This window comes from Lutjanus erythropterus, chromosome 1, assembly GCF_056507025.1.
Source record: "Lutjanus erythropterus isolate fLutEry1 chromosome 1, fLutEry1.hap2, whole genome shotgun sequence".
In the NCBI taxonomy this organism is placed as follows: Eukaryota; Metazoa; Chordata; class Actinopteri; order Lutjaniformes; family Lutjanidae; genus Lutjanus; species Lutjanus erythropterus.
In genome coordinates this window covers 8,865,308-8,887,702 of record NC_139317.1, presented here as the reverse complement: position 1 = coordinate 8,887,702, position 22,395 = coordinate 8,865,308, and the positions used below count along the sequence as shown (strand labels likewise).

General features: G+C 38.3%; 1 protein-coding gene across 1 annotated transcript in view; it reads right to left on the bottom strand.

The window, feature by feature from the left end:
• luzp2 (leucine zipper protein 2) overlaps positions 1–22,395 on the bottom strand; it is a 240,969-nt gene that overhangs the window by 46,479 nt on the left and 172,095 nt on the right. Inside the window, exon 6 of the mRNA XM_084723563.1 lies at positions 10,254–10,316. Coding sequence (XP_084579689.1) covers positions 10,254–10,316 — 63 coding nt within the window. The remainder of the gene's footprint in view (positions 1–10,253; positions 10,317–22,395) is intronic.

The following is a 22,395-nucleotide window of genomic DNA, read 5'->3' as shown; positions in this document are numbered from 1 at the left end:
TGGAGCCAAGAAAGGCAGAGTTCAGTGTGGTCATGAAACAAATGTGTCAGGTAGATGAGAGACTGTCAAACTTTAATATGAATAAGTGTTTATAAGTTGTCAGTATGCTTGTGTCTTCTTAAATTTCTCACCTTTCATCATTGCACTGTGGCTGTCAAAGCTATAAGTCAGACAACTAACAACTGGCTTACATCGTTACCAGAAAAGATAAAAGACAAAAGTTTGTTTTACTTTGAGAAAAGAAGAGCTCTCTTTTGTATGTACAGACTGTACCCATAACTCAATGTCCCATAAATCCTCCATGTCAAAGAACTCAGCAACTGCTCCACACTGCAAAACGCAGGCACAAACAGGTGACATGACACCTAAGGGTGATGGTAGATGTGCAAGAGTGTCCTCAGAATACATCTGTATGTGCACACGCTGCAGGAGCACGTCAGCATCACAGACCTGCTACGTCTCCTTCCCCATTTAAACAGATTGCCCTATTTGTGAAGTGTGTCTGATTGGCTGGAGCCTGCGAGCTGAGGCAGAGCAGTGACTGGCGGGCAGCCAAAAACTTACTGACTGAAGTATATATTTTATTTCAATCATTTCAGTCAGGGTAATCTGATTTATTCAATACGGATAGCGAATGAAGTCGAACAGCAGGGTAATAGATTTGTTTTATTTAAAGGATCTGCTCTCATGTGCTCCGTGTGCACATAACTAATTGCATTGTGGGGTATATCACTGATGCTGGGAGCACAACGACGCATTATCAAAGCGGCCAAACATAAAATATTCATATTTGTAGAATCTCTGCTTCGACTTCTTATTTCTGATCAGTGGATGAGGCCTGAGCTATTCTAATATTACATGGCATTTAACTGCATATATGTCAGCTCTGTGCTGCTTCATGACAGGCCAGAAAAACTAATAAAATGTCTTAAAGGTTGGAGATTCATACAGGGAGAGACGACTATAGGACTTATATGATGAGGGTCATGTGACCAGCCCAACAACTTCCCTGGTTCTCATATAAAACTGTATTTGAGACGTACAGGTACTTGGAATTCAACACCACTACCTCTGCACTTCACTCTCTCTAGAATAACAAAATAATTTTAGATTTTAATTAATCACCTGAAGACGCTAGCTGCTAATGGTAGCTGCCGCTGCTGCAGGGGACTTTGCTTTCAGGCTAAACGTAGTACACTTATCAGCTTTTAGATATATTTTGTGTTAGTTGGAGGTGTTGCCCTCGCCAGCTTTGCATTTCACATTACAGAAATCGCAGCAAGTGTTGTCTGCATTGTGTTTTGCAAAATTTAACCGCACTTGTGATCACTTTTGACACTTTCACTCCACTCTGTGAATTAAATAAGCTGCACTTTTGCTGTGGCCAATTCAGACCAGTCGACACGGTGTTTGAGCACAGAACATCCAAAGACTATTAATAACTGGATGCAAAGGACATTTATAAAACAACCGATGTTATTAACTGATGTTAAAGACTAGTGTTTTAAGTGTTTTAGTGTATTAATCGGCCCAGAATACACAGTACGATGGTGGCGTGCTGCTCCATACAAAAAGCCCTGTAGTATATAATTACATGGGGCCATTCACCTTGAAATCAGTCTTCACAGGAAATCCTCCCAAATCCAGCGTATAATATTTTATCCGCATAAAGTCGAGGTTATGTTTCCATTAAATCGTGATGCTAGAATGAAATGTAATAACAGAGCTGAAATACTGGAGTGTAACAACATCCTTCATCCAAATGATGACTGTGCAGCAACACCATAAATTTGACAGAATAGAAAATGGGTGATAAATTCATGCTCTTGAGGAAAAGATGCACAACAGATTAAATGGCATCTCTAATGCCAAGTGTCGCTCTCCTTCACTGAATGATCTTAACCTTGACTTTAACTCAGGTGTCCCGAGCTATCAGATGTTTCCCCTGAGGACATCGCCGTCTGGTTCAGAGAGGTTTCACGACATTTTTCCAATGAACCGGATAAAAAGCAAAAACAGCCCGATATGTACAGCAGCAGCAGCAGCAGCAGCAGGGACCTGGTAAGTTTCGTTTCCAATTTGAATGGACTGCTGAATTTGCTAAGTGTTTGTGATTGTTGAAGTGAACAAGCGCACAGCTGAGTCAGGCTGGTGGCTGCCTGCCAGTCAGTTTCCTGACTGAACTTCACTCAGCCTGTGATACATTTTTCTTACTGACCTACACCCATTCATACAGTCAGAACATTCACAGTTCCACTATTGTCTTTCCAAACTCTTGCTGTGATTCGGAAAAGAAGAAATACCAACTGAAATTAAAGTAAATATCTATGGCTTTATAAAATTAACCATTCTCAATCATTTGAAAGGATTTTAGTGCCAACGACACATCCTTTAACTGTTTTCATCATCGAAGTAACTGGAATAAAAAAATAACCTTATTTGGCCTGTTAACCCTCATTGCAGCTAATAGAATCCAAACTGGTCCCTGTACCCAAATGGACTAAATGAGTTTGAACTAACTGACTGAATGACTCGACCCTGCATAACCAGTTCAACCAGTCTTAAAGCCCCACTCATACTACAAATGATAAAAATGAGAAATGATAAGTAGTAGGGATGTAACAATATATTGAGTATTATCTCAAAAGGTCTCAACACCATACTGGATTGTGACAATATCTACAGTAATATTACATAGTAAATTATTTTATTTCATAAAAGGACTGCTGTCGCAATAAATATCATATCCTGGACTGTTTATCATCGTACCTGAAGTTTTGGGTGTTTTAACATCTCTAATGATTAGTATGATTAGTAAGCAGCATAATTAAACACAAGTCAAACTTCACCCTCAAGATTTTAGACATAGATATGATGCCACTGTTGTTACTAGTTTAGTACATAATTACAATTACACTAAATTACATACATGCTCATAGTCTCCTTAATAGCATTGTTAGCATTTTGCTGATGTTTCTGTACTTTTTTTTTTTAACTTTTCATGTTTTTACCCTAATTTATCAATAACAAGGTTTTGTGAGTTGAGAAAATCGAGAGAAACCGTTGATCAGTTAGTCATTTCACAGAAATTAATTGGTAATCATTTTGATGAATGATTAATCAATGTCGCTGGCAAAAATGCCAAATATTTTCTGGTTCTAGATAATCAATTGTGAGCATCTGCTACTCTTTTGTGATTGTAAACTGAATAACTTTGGGTTTTAGACTGTTGGTCTGACAAAAGAAACAACATGAGGCAGTCACGGCTTTAGGGTTCATTTTGAACAAATGATCAATTAGAAAAATAATGGACAGATTAATTGATAATTAAAATGATCATCAGTTGCAGCCCATCTGAAGTTTTTCTCAAAAGATAAACTACAAAACTCTGGTCAAACAAAAGACTTTTGTGTACTAATGACAAAGAAAAGCAACAAATTCTGACATTTAAAAAGCTAGAAATGGCACCAAAAAGCTCAAAATAGATGGCAATTAATTTTCTTTTGATCAGCTAATCAATTAATTGAATAGTCATTGTAGCTCTATTCTTAATCAAGCCCCACTCCTTGAATTTCTGAGAACATATGATGTTTTTCATGTGAATATTTCTTTAAATGTAATTGGTATTCTTTTCTGCAAATAAGAGCCAGTTTGTTCTAGACTCAGGGAACTTACTGAATTAATAGTTTTACAGTCAGTGAAGATACAGGATCAGTTCATGCGTGTTACTGTAACAGCAACCACACAACCGTCTTTGTGGTGTTGTTAACATGTAATTTCATGTCTCTTTGGCTGAGCAGTTTTCACCACACAACCCGGATTAAGAGCACAAAGCCTGATCCTCCACCTCACACAGCAAGCAAAAAGCCGGGCACAAGTTAAAGCAGCTTTCTTAAAAATGATTACCACACCAAATGAAATGTACTCCAATATACAATGCAGGGTATTCCCAAAGCCAGTTTTCACAAGATGAGAACGTAAATCACACATAAAGGAAAGCTGCTGTTTACTCACACAAATTCTTAAACTGTATCATGAGCAATAAAAGGAGCTTGTGCTTAGAAAGTTTATCCGAGGCCAGCTAAAAAGATCTGGCCTAATCTCAGTTCCTGGGCATGTCTTCAAAGCCCTGATTTAAGATTCAAAGATTTTTTTTATCAGAAGCTTTAAAAAAAAAAGAAAAAAAAAAACTCGGACTCACTCATCGCTCTGAGGAAATCTTAATTGAAAATATCTCTGAAGCATGAAGCGATGATTTTAAGAACAATTAAGTAGAAGTTCAAGGGTTAAACATGTCTGTAAGAATTAATTTAGGTTCAGCTTTTGGTTTGGGTGGGCGTCCGTCATTATCAGGGATTTTGTTGAATTTTTTAAGCAAAGGCTGGAGAACGTGTGTGGCATACACCTTTAAAAGAGGGCTGAGACGATCAAAGTAGTTTTGTGATTCAAAATGACAACATTGTGATTTTTGTATATCATGCTTCCTATTTCCAAAAACAATGCATCTCACATAGAAGTCACTTTCTCTGAGTTTTATCCCAGTATCATCATTGCTTTATTGTTTATAAAAGTAGTAAATAAAAAAACTTTTGGAATTTAACTTCAGCTGTTCCTGCTCATCAAGCTAGTGCCATGAAAAAATAATAAATAAAACAAGATGTTAAGCCGAAATGACTGGAGCCCCTTAAAAGCTGCACACAGCACAGAACCTTTACGTTAACATCACTCAAATATGAAATTGAACTTTGAACTGTGAATTTTGTGTTTTAACTCTTTGAAGTTGCTGTAGCTGGTCAATGTGTTGAAGTGAGAGTAACAGATTGAGTTTGCAATAGTTAGTTTCCACAAAGCAGAGAAAATACATATACGCCTGAAAGTATAAGCACACAAGTCCTTTTATGTTAAAATGGATCAATTGAGATAATATTGCTGTGGTCACAATGCTAATTTCCCTTAGCGTGTCAATTGAAATACCCATTAAATGTTAGCGTTGAGATAATGGACTAAGCACAAGTTATTTATACATATAAAAAATCTATTCAGGAATCGTAAAAAATGAATCACGATACTTAAGAGGATCTATTTTTTCTCAAACCCCTACTTTAAGCAAAAACACAATCACAATTTCACTTTTTGCTTAGAAACTGGAGCTGGAGAGAATAAGGGCAAAAAGACACTGAGCCTAATATTGAAAGAAAATTAGGAATTTCCATGAATACATTAATAGAAAAAGAAGCACTAAAATCCCATAAGAAGCGGTGTGTCCTCTTTGTCCAGTGTACAATATTTAATCCAGCACTGATCTGGAGTCACTGGATCACATGACATGGAAGCTATAGAAAAGACTGCAATGTTTTTTTTATGCGAATAATTAGATACAATCAATAAAGTACACATTAGCAATCAAAGTAATTGTGCTATATTAGAACATTTTTTTAATCATGATTTTCAGGTTGTCACTTGAAGTACAATGGTATTGAAAATAACATTGTTCTTTTTTTGTCATTCATTGACGTCCCTAAGTGCAAGTTTATGCAGCACTTGTTGCATCTGATCAGGTAGAGACAAGATGAACAGGCGGCTTATTAGTGTGGGATTGCTGCAACTTTTTAATTGGCTAAATGGACAAAGACAACTGAGAAGGATACGGGCAGCTTTTGACCTATTAATCAGGGAAAATATGCATCCTGTGCATGTTTTCTAACTGATCTGTTAAGTACTGGTGCTCAAAAACTGGTCTAGTGAAGACTGATATCCAGTCCTATTAACTACTGTAACTTGAGCTAACCTCGCTTCCATTACAAACACACATATCTGCCTTATGATTATATTGGTTTTGCAGAAATTGTGGGAGAATGTGAGTGCACTTGGTATACACGCAGCAAAGCAGTTGCTGATAAAAGGCTCAAGAGTTCTGCCATAAAAAAGCCTTTAGGCCTTCGCTTTGGTTGGAATTTTCAACAAAGGCAGTGGCCAACAGCACAAAGGCATTCCACCTGAGTTAGACAGGCAGGTAAAACCCTGATAATGACTGTAATAGATCAATAAAAAACACTCAAACATAATGCTTTCACACACACACAGAGCATATATCAGATTTTAGACCCCCATAAACAGAAGTTATGTTTGAGTAAGCAGATCTCACTGCCTCACTAATAGATAAAAATAGTAATAGAATAATGTTTGCAATTTCCTGCTCCGGTGGCAATTGTTCTGCAGTTTTAGTATCCATCTCTTCCGTCGTTCTGCAGTAATTACAGTGTGATTACAGGTTCAGTCTGTAACCCTTCCCCTTTAAACATAAATAACTCTCCAGGATGAAAGAAGGGGAATGAGAGAATGTTCCTCTCACTGATTTACTTCAACTTTTATGGCCTCCCAAGAGAATTGAAGACAGTGACCTCCAGTGATCCACCTGTGTTCAAGACAGTTCTACTCCCCAAAGACCTTGACAGTCTACTCCACTTCACTTTTAGAAATAAGTGCTAACAAGAACCAGAAAGGGTTCTTTGGTTTGTCATCATAGGAGAACTCTTTGTGGTTACTGTTAGAACCTTTTATTCAGAGTTCTGGGCTAGCCACCAACAATAAAGGGTTATACCTAGAACCATCTGTGAAAGGTATCATCCAGATCCCCCTATGAGAGGTTCGACAGAGAACCTGTCCGTGATGTAATGGCTTCACCCAGAACCCTCTGTGGGGTTTAAGGGTGCCAAAAAGAATATATCCCTTTTATCTAGAACACAGGGTCTACAGAGATTTTTTTTTTATATCCCAAGGGTTTTATCTATAAACACACTTAGCCGTTGTATATTCCACAGGTTTTGTCTAGAACACACTCAGGCGATGCTACGAAAAACCCTCTTATATTCCAAAGGTTTTATCCAGAACACACTCAGGGGGTTCTACAGAGAACCTCTTTTTATATTCCAAGAGTTTTTATCTAGAACACATTGAGAAGGTTCTAATGTGAATCTTTATTATGGTGAAAAAACCCTTGATGAACCCTTGAGGACTTCAACAATTCTTGAAGAAGAAACCCATTCTTCTACAAAGGGTTCGTTAGATGAAAAGGGTTCTTAATGGAACCCTTAGTCTTACAATGAGCCCTTGACAAACCCTTTCTTTAAAAAAGGTTCTTCAGAAACAAATAGTTTTGGGTAGAAACATTTGGAAGCCTTATTTCTAAGAGTGCTGATAAGAAGCACTGGACAAGGGCACATCTCAGCATTAAAGAACAAGATATTTTCATTTTCATATTTTCATCTACAAGAACAAAGCCAGCCGCTCATATTTTATCGCCATTTAGATCAGCTCGTTTGCTGTTACTGGAAATCATGGCTGAGCGCAGACTGACCGACAACTTCAATCAGGACCTCTTTATGTCCTCTGTACTCTTTCCAACTCCTGAAGTGTTATAATCAGACTTGGCTGCGTAGTCTGATGTCCCATCATCACCTCAGAGTTTGAATATGCGATGATGGCTTGGATAAGCTTAGCTGGTGAGACGTCAGGGATGTTCAGCTGGAGGATTTATAGAAGGAAAGAGGCCTGTAATTTCCAGCACCAATTTCCCGTCTCAATAGGAACTCAAGAATAACCTCAGTGTTGGAGCGTACTTCAGGCCAGATGAAAAGCTCTTCAGCATCAAGAGCTTCCAAACACTAAATTGTCTTTGTGGACCTCTGAGCCACAGTGTGCATGTGACCGTGGAAATTTCAAAGGTTCAGTCCATCATTACCGATGCTGTTAAAACAGCATCATGAGCTCCAGACACAAGTCATTTTCCCACAAAATCTCCATCTACCATGCTGAGTCTATTTATCCTCTGATTAATCATGATGCATGGCCTCAAATTAATAATTTATGTGCTCAAATTATTTTATTCAGCATGTCAGAATAACAGCGCTCAGTTATTGTGACAATAGCAACTGAAGTAATAGGTTGAGGCTAGCAGGGTCAGCTAAGCAGCGAAAAGTAATGAGGCAACAGCTAATTAATAAACTAATTCCATTAAGATGATCCTTTTCTTTCCATTTGTCCTTGTCCTTTCATTTCTTTTTCACAGTTTTCAAGCTGTTCTGTCAACACTCTTCACACTTTTGGCTTCTTGATTATCTTTGACTATGTAATGCAGATAATACTGGATCTGGGTATTTATCTACTCAGCTCACCTGTGTTGTGTGAACGTATTTCTGGCTGTATATTCAGTTGCAAGTAGCAACAGCAATAAGTGATACTTTCATGAAGCAGCCGCTATCATGCCAAAATGTATAACAGACCAGCTGCCCCACCTTGACAGTGTCAACTTTTTGCTTCACCAAGATCTTAAAAGTCCCCATATTCTCTTTCTGCAGTCCCAATAGCTATAATACATTATGCAGCATCTGGTTAGGCTTTCAAACTAAAGATTGCTGAGAAACATTTCAGGTAACGTCCACAGTTTGGTTAGATTTAGGCACTTAAGCTACATGGTTAGGAGTAGGAAAACATTGTGGCTTGGGTTAAAATAACAAATTCTTTAAAACAATCGACACTGAGTATTGGTCTCAAATTGGAACCGAACCCCAGTCTCTTATGTATATAAATGTCCTGCGCTGGTGTGGCATGAGACTGTTGAATCTGTTGTAGACTGGTTGTTATAAATATTATAAGTTATTATAAATTATAAATATTATAATAATATAATATATTTTGAGTGTCCAGATTGTTCATTGGAGGAGTCGCCTAAATGAAAATTTCTGCCGATAATACAGATATTTGCGATTGATGTCTCAGCATTGGTCAGGCAAAGAGGAGACAAATCTCATTCCTTCAACACTACAGATCTAATTGCCCATCTTAAGACCCATTACCACAATTTGTGAAGAACAATGAGAAACCTCTCAGCAGTATTTTTCTAATTTTATTCATTGAATGTGTAAAGTTCAGAAAGCATTGTATTTTATATCTGCATCTATCAGTAGGCCGTCACGATAAAAGCTGGCATAATAATATGTTATTTCCACTAAAAGAGAGACTTGATGTTCTCTACAATTAGGTAGAAAAAATTATGTGCATATGTCGCCATCAGCATCAGCAAGCGGCCTAAAGGAGTCGGCAGATATCAGCAAAAATCCAATATTGTGCATTCCTAATCACAGTTTCCCCTCTGCTACATGACAGGCTGCATGATTGCTTGTCTTCACCTGAAAATGCAAACCACTAACAATTGTTCTGTCATTCATACACCTTGGTAAAATCCTTTGTAGAACTGTTCAAACAAGCCTCGGCTGCCTCAGGGCAGGGTCTGGCCCAGGGTCTTTCTAAAGAATAATATCCACCTCCACACCAAGGTTGTCATCTATCAATCTGTCTGCACCGCCACTACGCTTTATGTTGTGAAAATCTGAAGTCATTGCACATACTGTAGCCTGGATACAGGAAATGCTTGGAATCACCAACTGCACAACTGCAGAACTATTGAGCCCGCGATTACACAGCAGCAGCTGCACTCACTTGGGCATGTCATCAGTACGCCCGCAGGACCCCGCTGCCTTGTAAGATCCTGCATGGCTAAATTACAGCATGAGCACTGGTCAGCAGGAAGGCAAAAGCAGCAGTTCAAAGCTCGGCTCAAGGCTTCGCTAAGGATGTGAACCTGGAGGACGCCGCTGACCGTAACAACTGGCGGCAGAGCCGAAGTAGAAAAGGAGGAAAAGTAGGTGACAGCAAAAATGGCTCAGATGAAATGTACTCAAACTGCTCTCACTACAACCCGAGCTCCTCAGATTGCTCTGTACAGCCATCAAAGAGCGAGCTGTTAGAGACGGAGTTGTTCTGAGAGTCACCGGACCGCCAAAACCAACAACCTTGTGTGTGCTGAGAGTCAAAGAGAGCAACAGGAGTGGACTTTTTCTTCTCTTAATCTTCCACCATGAACAAGAACAACCAAGCTTTTTCTAATTAGTTACAATAAATGATAAAGAATAGTGCATGAATTTACTTTTAATGGAATAAGACACAATCTAAACCCTCAATTACAGTACAAACACAGTATTTCACAGTTGATTAATGATTATCACTCCATTTCTCAGTTGGGTGTTATAATTTGTAATTTGTTAACATTACTTGCTCACAAGAGAACAAAGTGTGTCTGCAGTATCTATCTCATGAATTGCACCTATTCCATGAACAATGAACAATTAAGTAGCTGGAGCAGATAATTAATAATGTATGTGATAAAACAGAATGTACTAATTGAAAATCCTTACCTCTTCAGCATAGGCGTCACAAAGTTTGTGTCCCGAGAGCAGTTTATTTTTCAAGCTCTTGTTCTGTAAAAGAGAATAGAAAGAAAGAAGAGATGCCATTGGTGTCTGCTCTGTGTTCTGGAGGACTGCCTGTTCCCCTAAAACAAAATAAAAAAAACTACTATTGACTCAGTGGGCCTCGGTCTCTTCAGCAAGGCATTTGGCTGTTGAGGAGCTTTGACAGCGAGTGCTTGGTTGCCTCTCGATTTCCGACCAGACTGAGGAGCAGTCAAGAGTGGCCTGTCTGAGGATCTGAAAGTGCACTCAGGCTCATAGGCATCGAAAAGGTCATATCAGGGCCAGACCCCCACTGAACTTTAAGCGTGATCAGTAAAGCCTTAAAATCATTGACTGGCAGCCAGTGGAGGGATGCCAAAGTAGGGGTCAGGGGGTCTCGTTGTTCCGTGCCAGTTAAGATCCATGTTGCAGTTTCATAAACAATCTGGGTGCTTGAGAGGGATTTTTGACTTAGTAAGCAATACAGTTTGTTACATTAAAGGGACAATTCAACCCAAAATCAAGAACATATTTTTCATCTCATACTGCTTTGGTGCGAGTTGCGTTGTTTTGGCTCGGAGATATCAGCCATAAAGATATTTGCCTTCTTTACAGTATACTGGGATTAGATGGCACTAATCCTGTGGTGCTCAAAGCGCCAAAAAAGAAAATAAAATAAAAAGAGAAACATTAGAAAAACTGAACAGCAGAGTCTGCTTCCAAAAATCATGACCTGATTACTCAAGATAATCCACAGACCTTGTTGTGAGCAGTTTCATGTAGGAACCATTTTCTTTCTGCAGTAAATTCTACTGGAACTACCGAACGTAGTTCCTGCATGAAACCACTCACAACAAGGTCTGTGAATTATCTTGAGTAACTGGGTCATGACATTTAGAAAGATACACTGGTTTTGAATTTTTCAAATGTATTTTTTGGTGCTTTGAGCACCACAAGCCAAATGCCCTGTAGTCCCATTATACTGGAGAGAGGGCAGACATCTCCAAAACTCTGCAACAGCACTACAGGTTACAGATTACAAGAGGAGAATTTTCAGCTGTTGAACAGAGGAACCTCATTTATAAAATCTTAAGTATGACTCAAGCACAAAACCACATATAACTGTTTTTTTGTTTTTTTTATATATATATATAAAACCTTACTTGGAAATGATCTTGACTCTAAGTAAAGTCTGGACTTTATTTAAGTGATTTTCCCGTTTGGTATGCCGGGCTATTGCAGTTATATGCGCCCAAAGCTTGTAGTTCATGGACATACTGCACATGTGTATGAAGACTCTACATTTCAAGGACATATTGCATGTATAAAAAATGATCTGTATTTCTGACATATTACACAGGTATAGAATAAGTCTATATTTTATTCTATTGCCGTATTGTACATGCATATACACAGTCTGTATGACATTTGGCACAATGCACATATATAAGCACAGTGCAGATATTGTATCTAGTATTCTTATTTTATTTATGATGGAGGTTCATTTTCATCTCATCACATATCTTTGCATCGTTTTATGAACAATGTAACAGAAATGATCAGTTAAAGGTGTGGGGAATTAATAGTGACACACCCCCGAGCAATGATTGCCGCTATTGTCCCTATTTAGTCCACAGAATTCATGTTGCCGGGCTTTAATCTCCTCTACCATCACCATGAGGTCATCTTCCAGAAGGTTTGTTGGTATTCACATTATATAAGAGGAAATCGTGTACAGGAGGTTAATTTAAGATTGCAGGTGCCAATTTTTTACAATTTTTCTTCTCAGAACCTGCATACAGTAAGCTAGGTCAGAAATCTAAGAACATTTTTATAAATGAGGCAGCAGATATACCGTGTGACGAAAGAAAAATTATAGGTAATAAAATCTCTTTATTCTGTTGTATCTTCAACTTCAACCTTCTTTTTGCAACACTTAAATTTTATTGATTCATTTTTAGTAAAAAAAAAAAAAAAAAAAAAAAAAAACAACAGTACAGCACAAAAACAAAGTTTTCAGGCACTGTGTCATCCATAAACATCAATCCAACAGATATACATCTATATATGGAGTATGGACTGGGATTTGTTCATGAAACACTACATAATTTATATCAAACTCTCCAGGACTGGTAGAGCACACAGTGGGAGTCAGTAGGAAGGTGAACGACATTTTAAAAGACATTTTAAACAGGATGTGAGGATGAGGGGGCATTCAACTTCAAATTTCAACCTTCTCTGTCCTACGAAGGTGACTGGTTTTGCAGAGAGACAGATACAGACAATAAAAAAAAATACAAAAAGCCTAAAAAAAGAAACCAACAAAACGCCTACATAGGGTACATCAAGGGAGGAGGGCATGCACCGAGTATTACAGGCTTATGAAAACAACAGTTGTACCAGGTTGACCTTACAGTCACGGAATTCAAACTAGGATAAAATGCCGAATTTTGGGACAAAATAGTCCTCAGTTCGAGAATCATGCCTGACCTCAAATCTCCACGGTGAAACAAACACTGTACATGCAGTACAGCCACTGTTTCTAAAAGGTGATGTTACAGTCAAAGGTAACACAGAGGTTTCTGGCTGCAGGCTCGGTGTAAGAGGCCATGATACCAAGATTTTTCTCTCTGGTTTGAGTAAAATGCACTTCTGTACTGTACTTTTAAAAGGAAGACACAGGCGAGAAGAGCTGTGTAAGGCCCCAAGAGAATGAGACCTGAAGGCAATAAAAGCATTTGGAGGGCAAGAATTTCCCTTTTTTTTAATTGACAATGATCTGTTAGTAAGATTGGCCCGAAACCAATTCATTGCTTAACACAAAGCATCCATCCTGATCTCAAAATGACCCAATAAAATGGCACAATCAGCCATGACGAAAGCTTCACCAAAGCCTGAAAGAAGTAGAATTGTGCAGTCTGTAGTATCTGAGTTAAGAAAAGGTCATTTGAGGCACATAGTCTCATGATTTAAATCTAGATTGGCTGCTACACTGTATTAACATTTCTGAGACAAAGAAACCTGCTTGGTAAAAAACAGCATTGTGCAATGAACAGGACATACTGCACCATAAATCATATGGAACAAAAATGATCCATATGAGGGATTTTGGGGGTGTGTGTGTGTGTGTGCTTGTGTTTCTGTGGCATCGTGGGAGCCAACAGATTGTACCACTTCCGTTTTATCTGAAGAAACCAATGTAATTAGATGCAACTTCATCATAGCGACCAGTAGACATTTATTAACCTTTTCATTGACTCAACAACACATTTAGAATTCGTAATGACTTTATCAATGAGCTAATTACCTGTAGCTGAGGGTCTATTCTTCAAACCCATCCAGCGGAACTCAAGTGGGAGCAATGAATATTCATTCACCCGCTTTAATTCAAGAAAACTAAACTCTATGACCAAAAAAAAAAAAAAAAACAGAAACTGCTTCCCTGCAGAAGAAGTTGGCCCTTGTTCTTCTACTTCTGCACATACAGCATGTTGTGCCACGTAAACAAGTGCATACAACAGCAACTCCTTCTCCACACTTGTTCTGCATGTGAACGGATTACAGAGCATGGGCTTAGAGTGTGATCTAACAGACTTTGAAACAGCATGATGGTTGATGCCAGGAGGGTGCTCCTGAGCATCGCCAAGACTGAAGAGTTGCTGAGCTTTACAAAGGCAGTAATCTCCTAACTCTACGACGAATGGACCAGAAAACCTCATCACAATGTTTGCTGTGTGGGAGGCAGCCCTGGGATGAGCCACATGGGAGATGATGGGGGGGCTCTGGCTACAAACAGTTCATGGCCACGCCATAGTATGACAGTCAATTAAACAAATGGGTGTAATGGCCAGTTTTGGAACACACAATGGCACTTCATTAAAAAAGACATCTCAAATAGACCAAGTGGAATCAAACATGATCTATCTATCTTCTACACCCAAAATTAGGAATTACCACCTCGCATTATAAGCCTCTGCAAACCAGTTAAGTTGCAATGTACATCCATGTCTGGTCAGACTCATATAATGTGTTCAGTGAAGATTTTGAAGGAATTTAATGAAAGAGATTACATTTATTTTTTTGGTAAAAATGGAATGGATGATTCAAGTGAATAATTTCCAGTTCTGTCTTTACATGGAAACTATTTTTAGAGGAGTACATTAGGCTGATAGAAAGCTGAACATTATGATGTCACAGTGAACTTAACCTTTGACCTTTTGGTTATGAAATGTCATCATATCATAATTTTATCCTAGTAGAGATTTGTGTGAAATTTTGTCATAGTTAATGTATGAATATTTGATTTATGGTTAAAACTATTTTGTAAGGTCACAGTGACCCTAACCTCCAAATCTAATCAGTTCATCCTTGAGTTCAAGTGAACATTTGTACCAACTTTGGAGAAATTCTGTCCAGATGTTCCTGAGATATTACATTCACAAGAATGCGACAGATGTCAGGTGACAGTGACCTTTTACCTTTGACCTCCAAAATTGAATCAGTTCTTCCTTGAGTCCAAGTGGACATTTGTTCTCAGATACAGACTCAGACATGTTATTATCCCGAGTGGGGAAACTTGACTTGCAGTCAGGGCACAAGATGAAAAACCAGATGGATAAAAACAACACAGTTACAAACAAGCAAAGTACAGACAGACAAGACAAACAGAAATGTCTCCTGTACATAATACAATAAAACAATAAAAACACACAACTGTCAGCGATATGACAAATAACGTCCAAATTTCGCAGGGTTATTGCACAAGGGACGAAGGAGTTTTTAGTCCTGTTGCCCAAATCTCCCACCTGAGGAAGGCGTCACAAACTCATCATGGAAAGGGTGTTTTTTGTAGACTTATATGGACCTGGCCTTGTGAAGAACATGCTGGTCAAACAACAATATGGCTCAGGTGATTTTTAAACTTTGAAGACATTTCGTTAAGGCATTCTTGAGGTATTGCATTCACAGGATTGAGAGGGACGTACATACAGGTGGACAGGCAGACAAGCCAGAAACATAAATATGGAAGGATAAAAATATGGATTGGAATTGTCAAGTAAATCTGAGACAGCAACAACTGAAAGCTGAAGAATATTATCCAATTTTCTTTTGAGATTGTGGAGGATCTTTTTAAATTAAATCTGCAATAAGCTGTTTCACTGTTTTCATTAGTCCAAACTAAAAGAAAAGCAGATCAGAGCAACACAGATTGGGGACCACTAATGAGGGCCGACAGCTACCTCCTTTTTGTATTTTTTTGAACAGATTATTATTTATTGCTCCACAGACTTCCCACATCACTGCTGGGAATGTCTTTCTGTCTGTCTGCCCTTCAGAAGCAGACCCAGTTGGTGGGGCTTTTTTTTGGCTCCAGTGTAAATCAGTCAAGTGTGTTTTCATCCCGGGTAGCAGATATTTTTGAAAATACGATCTTGCCACAAGCAATTATGGCTTATAGATGGGACGTTAAATTAATTTAGGGAGAGATAACACATTTGGCTATTATGTTGCTGTGCTCTGATGATAGATCTGCTGCTTGATGTTGGAGACAGCTCAATGTTATTAGGTGACGAGTTGGCTGTGAACCACCGGGACAGTTTGGATACAGAAGGAGAGAGGGGGAATGTGCCTCCACCATCTGGCCCTTGACATCTACTTGTAAATGATGTGGCCACCTCCACAATTTTCGCTCTGTGTCATGGCACATACTGAATGCATTGATAATTCAATGCTTGATGACAATCATTCACAACACAGCTGCATCTCCATATACTTGGAATGATGAGCTTGGTCTGTCCATGGCTGTAGGGGTCTGTCTTTTGGTTTAGACTGAAATATCTTAACAACTATTTTATGGATCACCATGATTTTTTTACCCTGCCTGCTTATAATATATTGTCTGTTCTGAAATGAAAATAAAAATTGTGGATCATAAAAAATGTATTGTCCCCAGGGAAACAATCCTACCAACTTTTGTGACCCTCTGACTTTTCCTTTAGCACCACCATAAAGTTTTTAGTTCAATGTCTTGACTAGGCTTATTTTCTATGCTAAAGATCAAAGTAAGATACTGAGCACCATTGCTCATATCCTTTCTTGTAAAATGTCAGTTGTAACTGGCATTGTCATAACTGGTGGGAAAATTTACTCAGCATGCATCTCTAGTCCTGACAACTCAGAGATGTATTGGTAGGACATTTGGTACAGACAATACTGACAGTTAGCAAATAATAGCAAGCTAACATGCCTAAATATACAGACTCACAAAGCTGCTTGCATGATGGAATTACACTCTTAGTTTTGTTTCCAGTTAATGGATATATATGAAAGTCAAATATCACCAAACAGAGTTTGTACTCTGGAATTATTCATAATTATATGACTGAATCTGCCAGTCTCTGACATCTAAACTTCAATGTGCCACTTAATTATTGCAACAACAAAAGAAAAAACACAGCACAAGGCATTATTAGCTGATTTGTCCAATTTTCCACAGTAAAACTAGAGGCCATAGTTTACTTTGTTACTTCGTCTGCTTCTGCGTTACATAATTATTAGTTGATATAGAGGAACCTGAATCTTTCACATGGAGCCGAGGCAAGGTTCAGGTTTACGTACTATAATTTGCCACCCAGAAAAAAGAACAACATTCAGCTGAGAAAGTGGCAGTTTCTCTCATACGGTACATTCTGGCCTCTGCCTTCCCTTTTCAATTCAGTCCTCACTCCCACACACACCTGTACCGTACAGTGTACTGTGTACAACACATGCAGTACATGCACACTGAGCAGAGGTAATGAGCTGGGGTGGCAGTTGTTTTGTGATTCAGCGAGGCAAAACTGACCGAGTATCAATCCCTCACACTCACACCTCCCCTCGCCCCTAGAGTGGGACCACCAGTCGAGGACATGTTGTACTGGCAGCTGTCATACAATGTGACGTAGTTTAGCCCCAGGACACGCTCAGAGAGAAAATGAGATCCTCCAGAGCTTATATGTCACAGCGCATTATGCAAAACGTGATACACTGAGATACATATGTCGTAACGTGTTATTCCTGCAGCGCTGTCAGTCTGCCCACCTGAAAATAAAGGGACACTTTTACATTTATACGTTGCTTATATTTTTCCATTTTGAAAGATGGAACGGTTCACAAATAAGTCGTCCAAAATCCATCCCTCAATCTGTCACATCACTGATCTATGACTGCGTGGAGTTTTACACTGACTACAAATCACACCAAGGAAAGATGGACCACGGCTAACTTTTTTTGGTTATGTGATGATTTTAAATGCTTCACCACATTATCATCTGTTTTGCATACAAATTGCAAGTTGAAATTCTATCTAATAAAATACACAAAAATGAAATATTCAGTCGCATACAGTAATAATAGGAAATCACTAACCTTCTGAAGAACTTCAGCAGTCAAAAAAAGCGTCCATCTGACTCGACTCACCAGAGTCATTTTCACACATTATAAAGTGCTGATATGTCGACCGCCCGCGAGTGTTGATGTTTACTGTCCATCTAGGTCAACTTTCACACTTCTTGACACACATCAGTGTTGGATCCTTTTAGCTTCAGTGTGAAGTGTCAGATACCAGCTCTTCCTATAACGTTTTTATTCAATCCAATTCCACTCAGATTCTTCCCACATTAATTTCATATTTATCTGGTCGACAAATTAAATTTCCTCTGGTAACCCTTAAGTGGGCAAGCACATATAACTAATTAATTTATTTCTATCTTCTCATGTATCTAGGCTAAAATGACACAAAATATGACCTTACTTTTCAATTTACAATCTGTATTTCTCAAGATATAGTGCCAATTTAAAGTATAAATTTAACATTTTCCCCCATTTCAATAGATCATGTGCCAACTTTGAAAACATTTAGGAGGTACTTCACGCGGAGTTATTAAAAAAGTGAAAAAAAAAAACTGGACAGTCATTATTCCCATATATCTAGAACGCTGGAAACAAGTGTAAATGGTATTTCTGGTTGTGTACCACCATCTTCCCAGTGGTTCCAGGCTACATGAGCAAAATCAGCCATCGAAGCTGAGCAAACAGGAAAAAGCTGGAGCATTTTTACCAGTGACCACGTAAAAAACATGTTTACGTGGGTGAATTAATCAATTACATACACAATTAAGAGTAAAATAATGAGTAATAAATGTTCCACATCTCTATATTATTCATTATCTGTAAAATATAGACCTGAAAGACACAAAAAGTGTACGTGTGACTGGTCTGATTCCACCAGGATACAGACATTCAGTGCCTGATTATCAAAGGTGTGAAAATGTAATTTATTATTTTTCAACAAGAACAATGGTGATGCTTGCAAAACTATTTAAATACAAATCGCCACAACATATAATTATCAAGAAAAAATAACAACACCTAGCTCATGGCCAGTGCCTTTGTCCACGTATGCTGCCATCTTGGAATTCAGGGACTTACTGCCCCTCCCCTCACAGCCTGTCAAATGACTGTAGCTACCAGGTTGCAGAAACCATTTAAGGGTTAAACCCAACCTCTTTGTAAAAGTTTAAATAAACCATCAAATGTGCGATGTGGTCAGAGTTGACATTTTTATTTTCAACAGTGCAGTCACAGTAGCCATGGCGTGCACATTTCCTGACACCACTCAGGGTTGGTACAAGCGAGGGACTGCTGTCACAACATATTTCAACCTAAAAGGTCAATAAGCTTCATTGTAATGACAGAGAAAACAGAATGACAAGATGTTTCTGTTGCACCGCTGCTCTAACAGCTCACACGTCTCAATGGTGAAAATATGACTTCATTATTCATGTGATTTAAAGGCCACAATGAACTACGCCCACAAACCCAAACAGAGCTGCCGCTTCATGTGGACGAACTGAAGGCCACGGATAAAATCTTCCAAAAAATAAATCAAATTTTCTCAGTGAAATGCTGTCAGCAACTAAAGAAAAATACTCAAGTAAAAGGACAAAGTGGTCTTTTCAAAAACTAATCAGAGTATTAGTTACTTTGTAACTGTACATGCATGATGATGGGGTTTCTGTTTCTCCAAATCTTCAATCTAAATTATTCCCAAATCCTGCTCTGTTCTGCTCAGTGGTCACGCTGACCTCTACAAACCTGTGCCTGCTGTAGACACAGTCTGTATGTCCTTTTTTATTTGCCCGTTTGCAATCAGACAGCCTAACTGGCTCCCAGAATTCAGCTGAAAGGTTAAAAGATTAATTCAAAATGCACTCAGTACTCAATTATGGTTTTAAAAGCAACTAAGATTACATGGAAAGACAGACATGTCTTACCAAGTACCCAAAAAACTACTTAAGTACAGTAATTCGATTAGTTCTAATTAATTACTTCCACCTCAATGAACCCAATGAACGATTCTGCTGATATGACAGACCAAATAAGATGATTGTGAAATTGTGCATGTGACGCAATGTGTCTGAGGTGTGAGGGTTTTTTTTTTTAAGTGTCCGAATTAGACAGCAAAGTTTTATTTGCAGTGATTGCTCAGTGTCCACCATGTGATCCTTCAGCACTGCAAATTTGTTGTCGCCTGAACATAATAAACATTTGTGAAGAACAAACGCCAACTAAAACATATAGTCAGTAGTAGTTTTCTTATTTTGCCCAGTGACTGTGAACAGTTTGAGAAGTATTGTTTTTAATGACTGCATCTTCCAGTGGGCCATCACATAAAGAGGAAGCATAACAATATGTTAATTCCCTTGATGTTTTCTGCAATTAGGTGGAACAATGTGCACATATATACATTTTATATATATATATATATATATATATATATATATATATATATATATATATATGTATGTATAAGTATAGGTATTGGCAGTCAGCCAGAGTGAGTTGGAAAATATTAGCATATCAGATACTTACAAAAATCCAATACTGTGCATCCCCATTTACGAGATTGCATTTTGCTTTGAATTTGTTGATGTTGTAAAATAATTTTAGCTATTACATTTGGCCAGCCTCCCCATGTTTGTAAACTGTTCAGGCTGCAGGCAGCAATCTGAATTTTGTGAGACCCTGAGAGTGCCACATAATTTTTTGGCTTTGTAGAAAACTGGTGTGAGGAACAGCTTTGAACCACAAGTCTCTTATTCCCTTTGTTGGGTTGCTGCGGTTGGAGGATGCTTTGAATGATAATAATCTGGCATAGAAAAGTGTCATTCTCGCTATCTAGACTTCACTACAGGAGGACCTCGAAAGACCCCACTGATGAGCTGCGGGGCAAACAAAGAGGAATAATATAATTATGGATTATTTAAAGTAGCCTGGATTTTAAGTTAACAACAAAGCCCTTTGTTGTGCACTCTTATTCATGCGTCCCATGTGATTGTGGTTGGCTCCCACGGCATAATTTTCATAATTATGAGCTAGAAAATATTCATTTGTCAAAATATTGGAATTAATTTAAGCACCAAAGCCTTTTAAACGCCAGCTGTTGAAAGTATTGTATTGTTTTTCCCAATGTCAGAGTCATGCATGTCATTTATTTAGTTTAAAAGTCAACTCAAACTACACAAAAGAAAACTACAAGAGTCAACTCCATCTAAACAAAAGAAAGTACTTGAATCTAGATAATCCCTCACTACACAGAATAAAGAACCATAAAACTGTTTCTAAAAAAAATTTAAATAACTTATCAAGTGTCTGCTTCTTAACTTTTCCATTCTGTTAGTTGTGACATGATCTCTGTTAAATGACTGTCCAAAAAGGGGGCCGTTGATGAAGAACGGACTTTAGAAAGAAACAGAAACTTGGCTTGTCGCTCAGTGTCAGCTCCACTGTAAAAATCCTCAGAAACTTAATAAATAATTAACATTTAAATAATACTCGGGGGAATCTTCTATTCCCCATATCTCCATTTTATTTATTAGTTATTTATGAACAGAAACTTTAGTCTGTTTTTTTTCCCTCTGGATCTGAGTTTTCTTTACAAGCTTAAAAAAATGCATTTATATTATAGAATAAAAAAAAAAAAGTTCTCAGGCCTGTCTGTTTGACAGCCTGTGTCATCTATTAATGAGCAGATTCCACACATAACATAATCAATTACAGTCTCTGTCAGCAAAGTCCAACCGGCCTGTCCGCTCTCTCACAGCAAGAAAAAATAAGAAACTCACATTGCTAGAAAATAGCAGGGGCCTGTGCGAGTTCTGCAGTTATGTAGCTGTCGAACACATCTAATATAAATTACTGGCATTAGAAAAGCAAACGTTCGCTGTGGATAAGCTATTAAATATGACATACCCCCAGACATCTTACAAGGCATTTGGCAGCTTGAGCTGAACACATCTTGGCATTTTCTTAAGGACTCTTGAGGTCAAAGGGGGGATTATGCATAAGTGAAAAGATTGCCTTCCCATCACTGTGCCATTGTTCCGACACACAATTATATGCATACAATATGTGTAGTGTGTATTGGGACCATGGTGGTCTCATGGTTATAAGATTTCTCCATACCCTCTCAGTTTATCTTTGGGCAAGCTGTTGAATCTCTTGTGTTCTCGTCTGACAAACCCAATGGGAGGGCGTTAATGTGAACAAAATGTTGCAAAATCCCCCCAAAAAATGCTGCATTTTGTTTTGCCAAGATGCCAGACTCTCTGGCTACAGACAATATGCCTAAACATTAAGGAAAAAATCCTGAAATGCAATACATGAGCCAAATATCTGTCAAGGTATTTAGCCTTCTAAACTGTAAATTGCGGTTTATTCTCAAATCCGTTTAGATCGAGAGGGAACATCCAAGGCTGAAGAATGAAGCCGACGCAGAAGTGCCAGAAACTGCAGTTCTTTGACGGGCCACTTGAGACTGGCTCCAAAAGTGAGCCAGTCCCTTTGGACGTCCACTTTATATCCAACTTTACAACAGAACTAACCATGTCTGATACAAAAAAACAGTTTTGCTCTGTATACTTGACTTCACTCTTCATGATAACTGTACGGGGGCTGAATTTTTACATAACTCACATTTAAAATATATTAAGGCTTAAAGTTATGTATAATTAAGGATGTGACCGCTTTGAGTGACAGGTCAGTACCATCACAGATGGCTAGACGC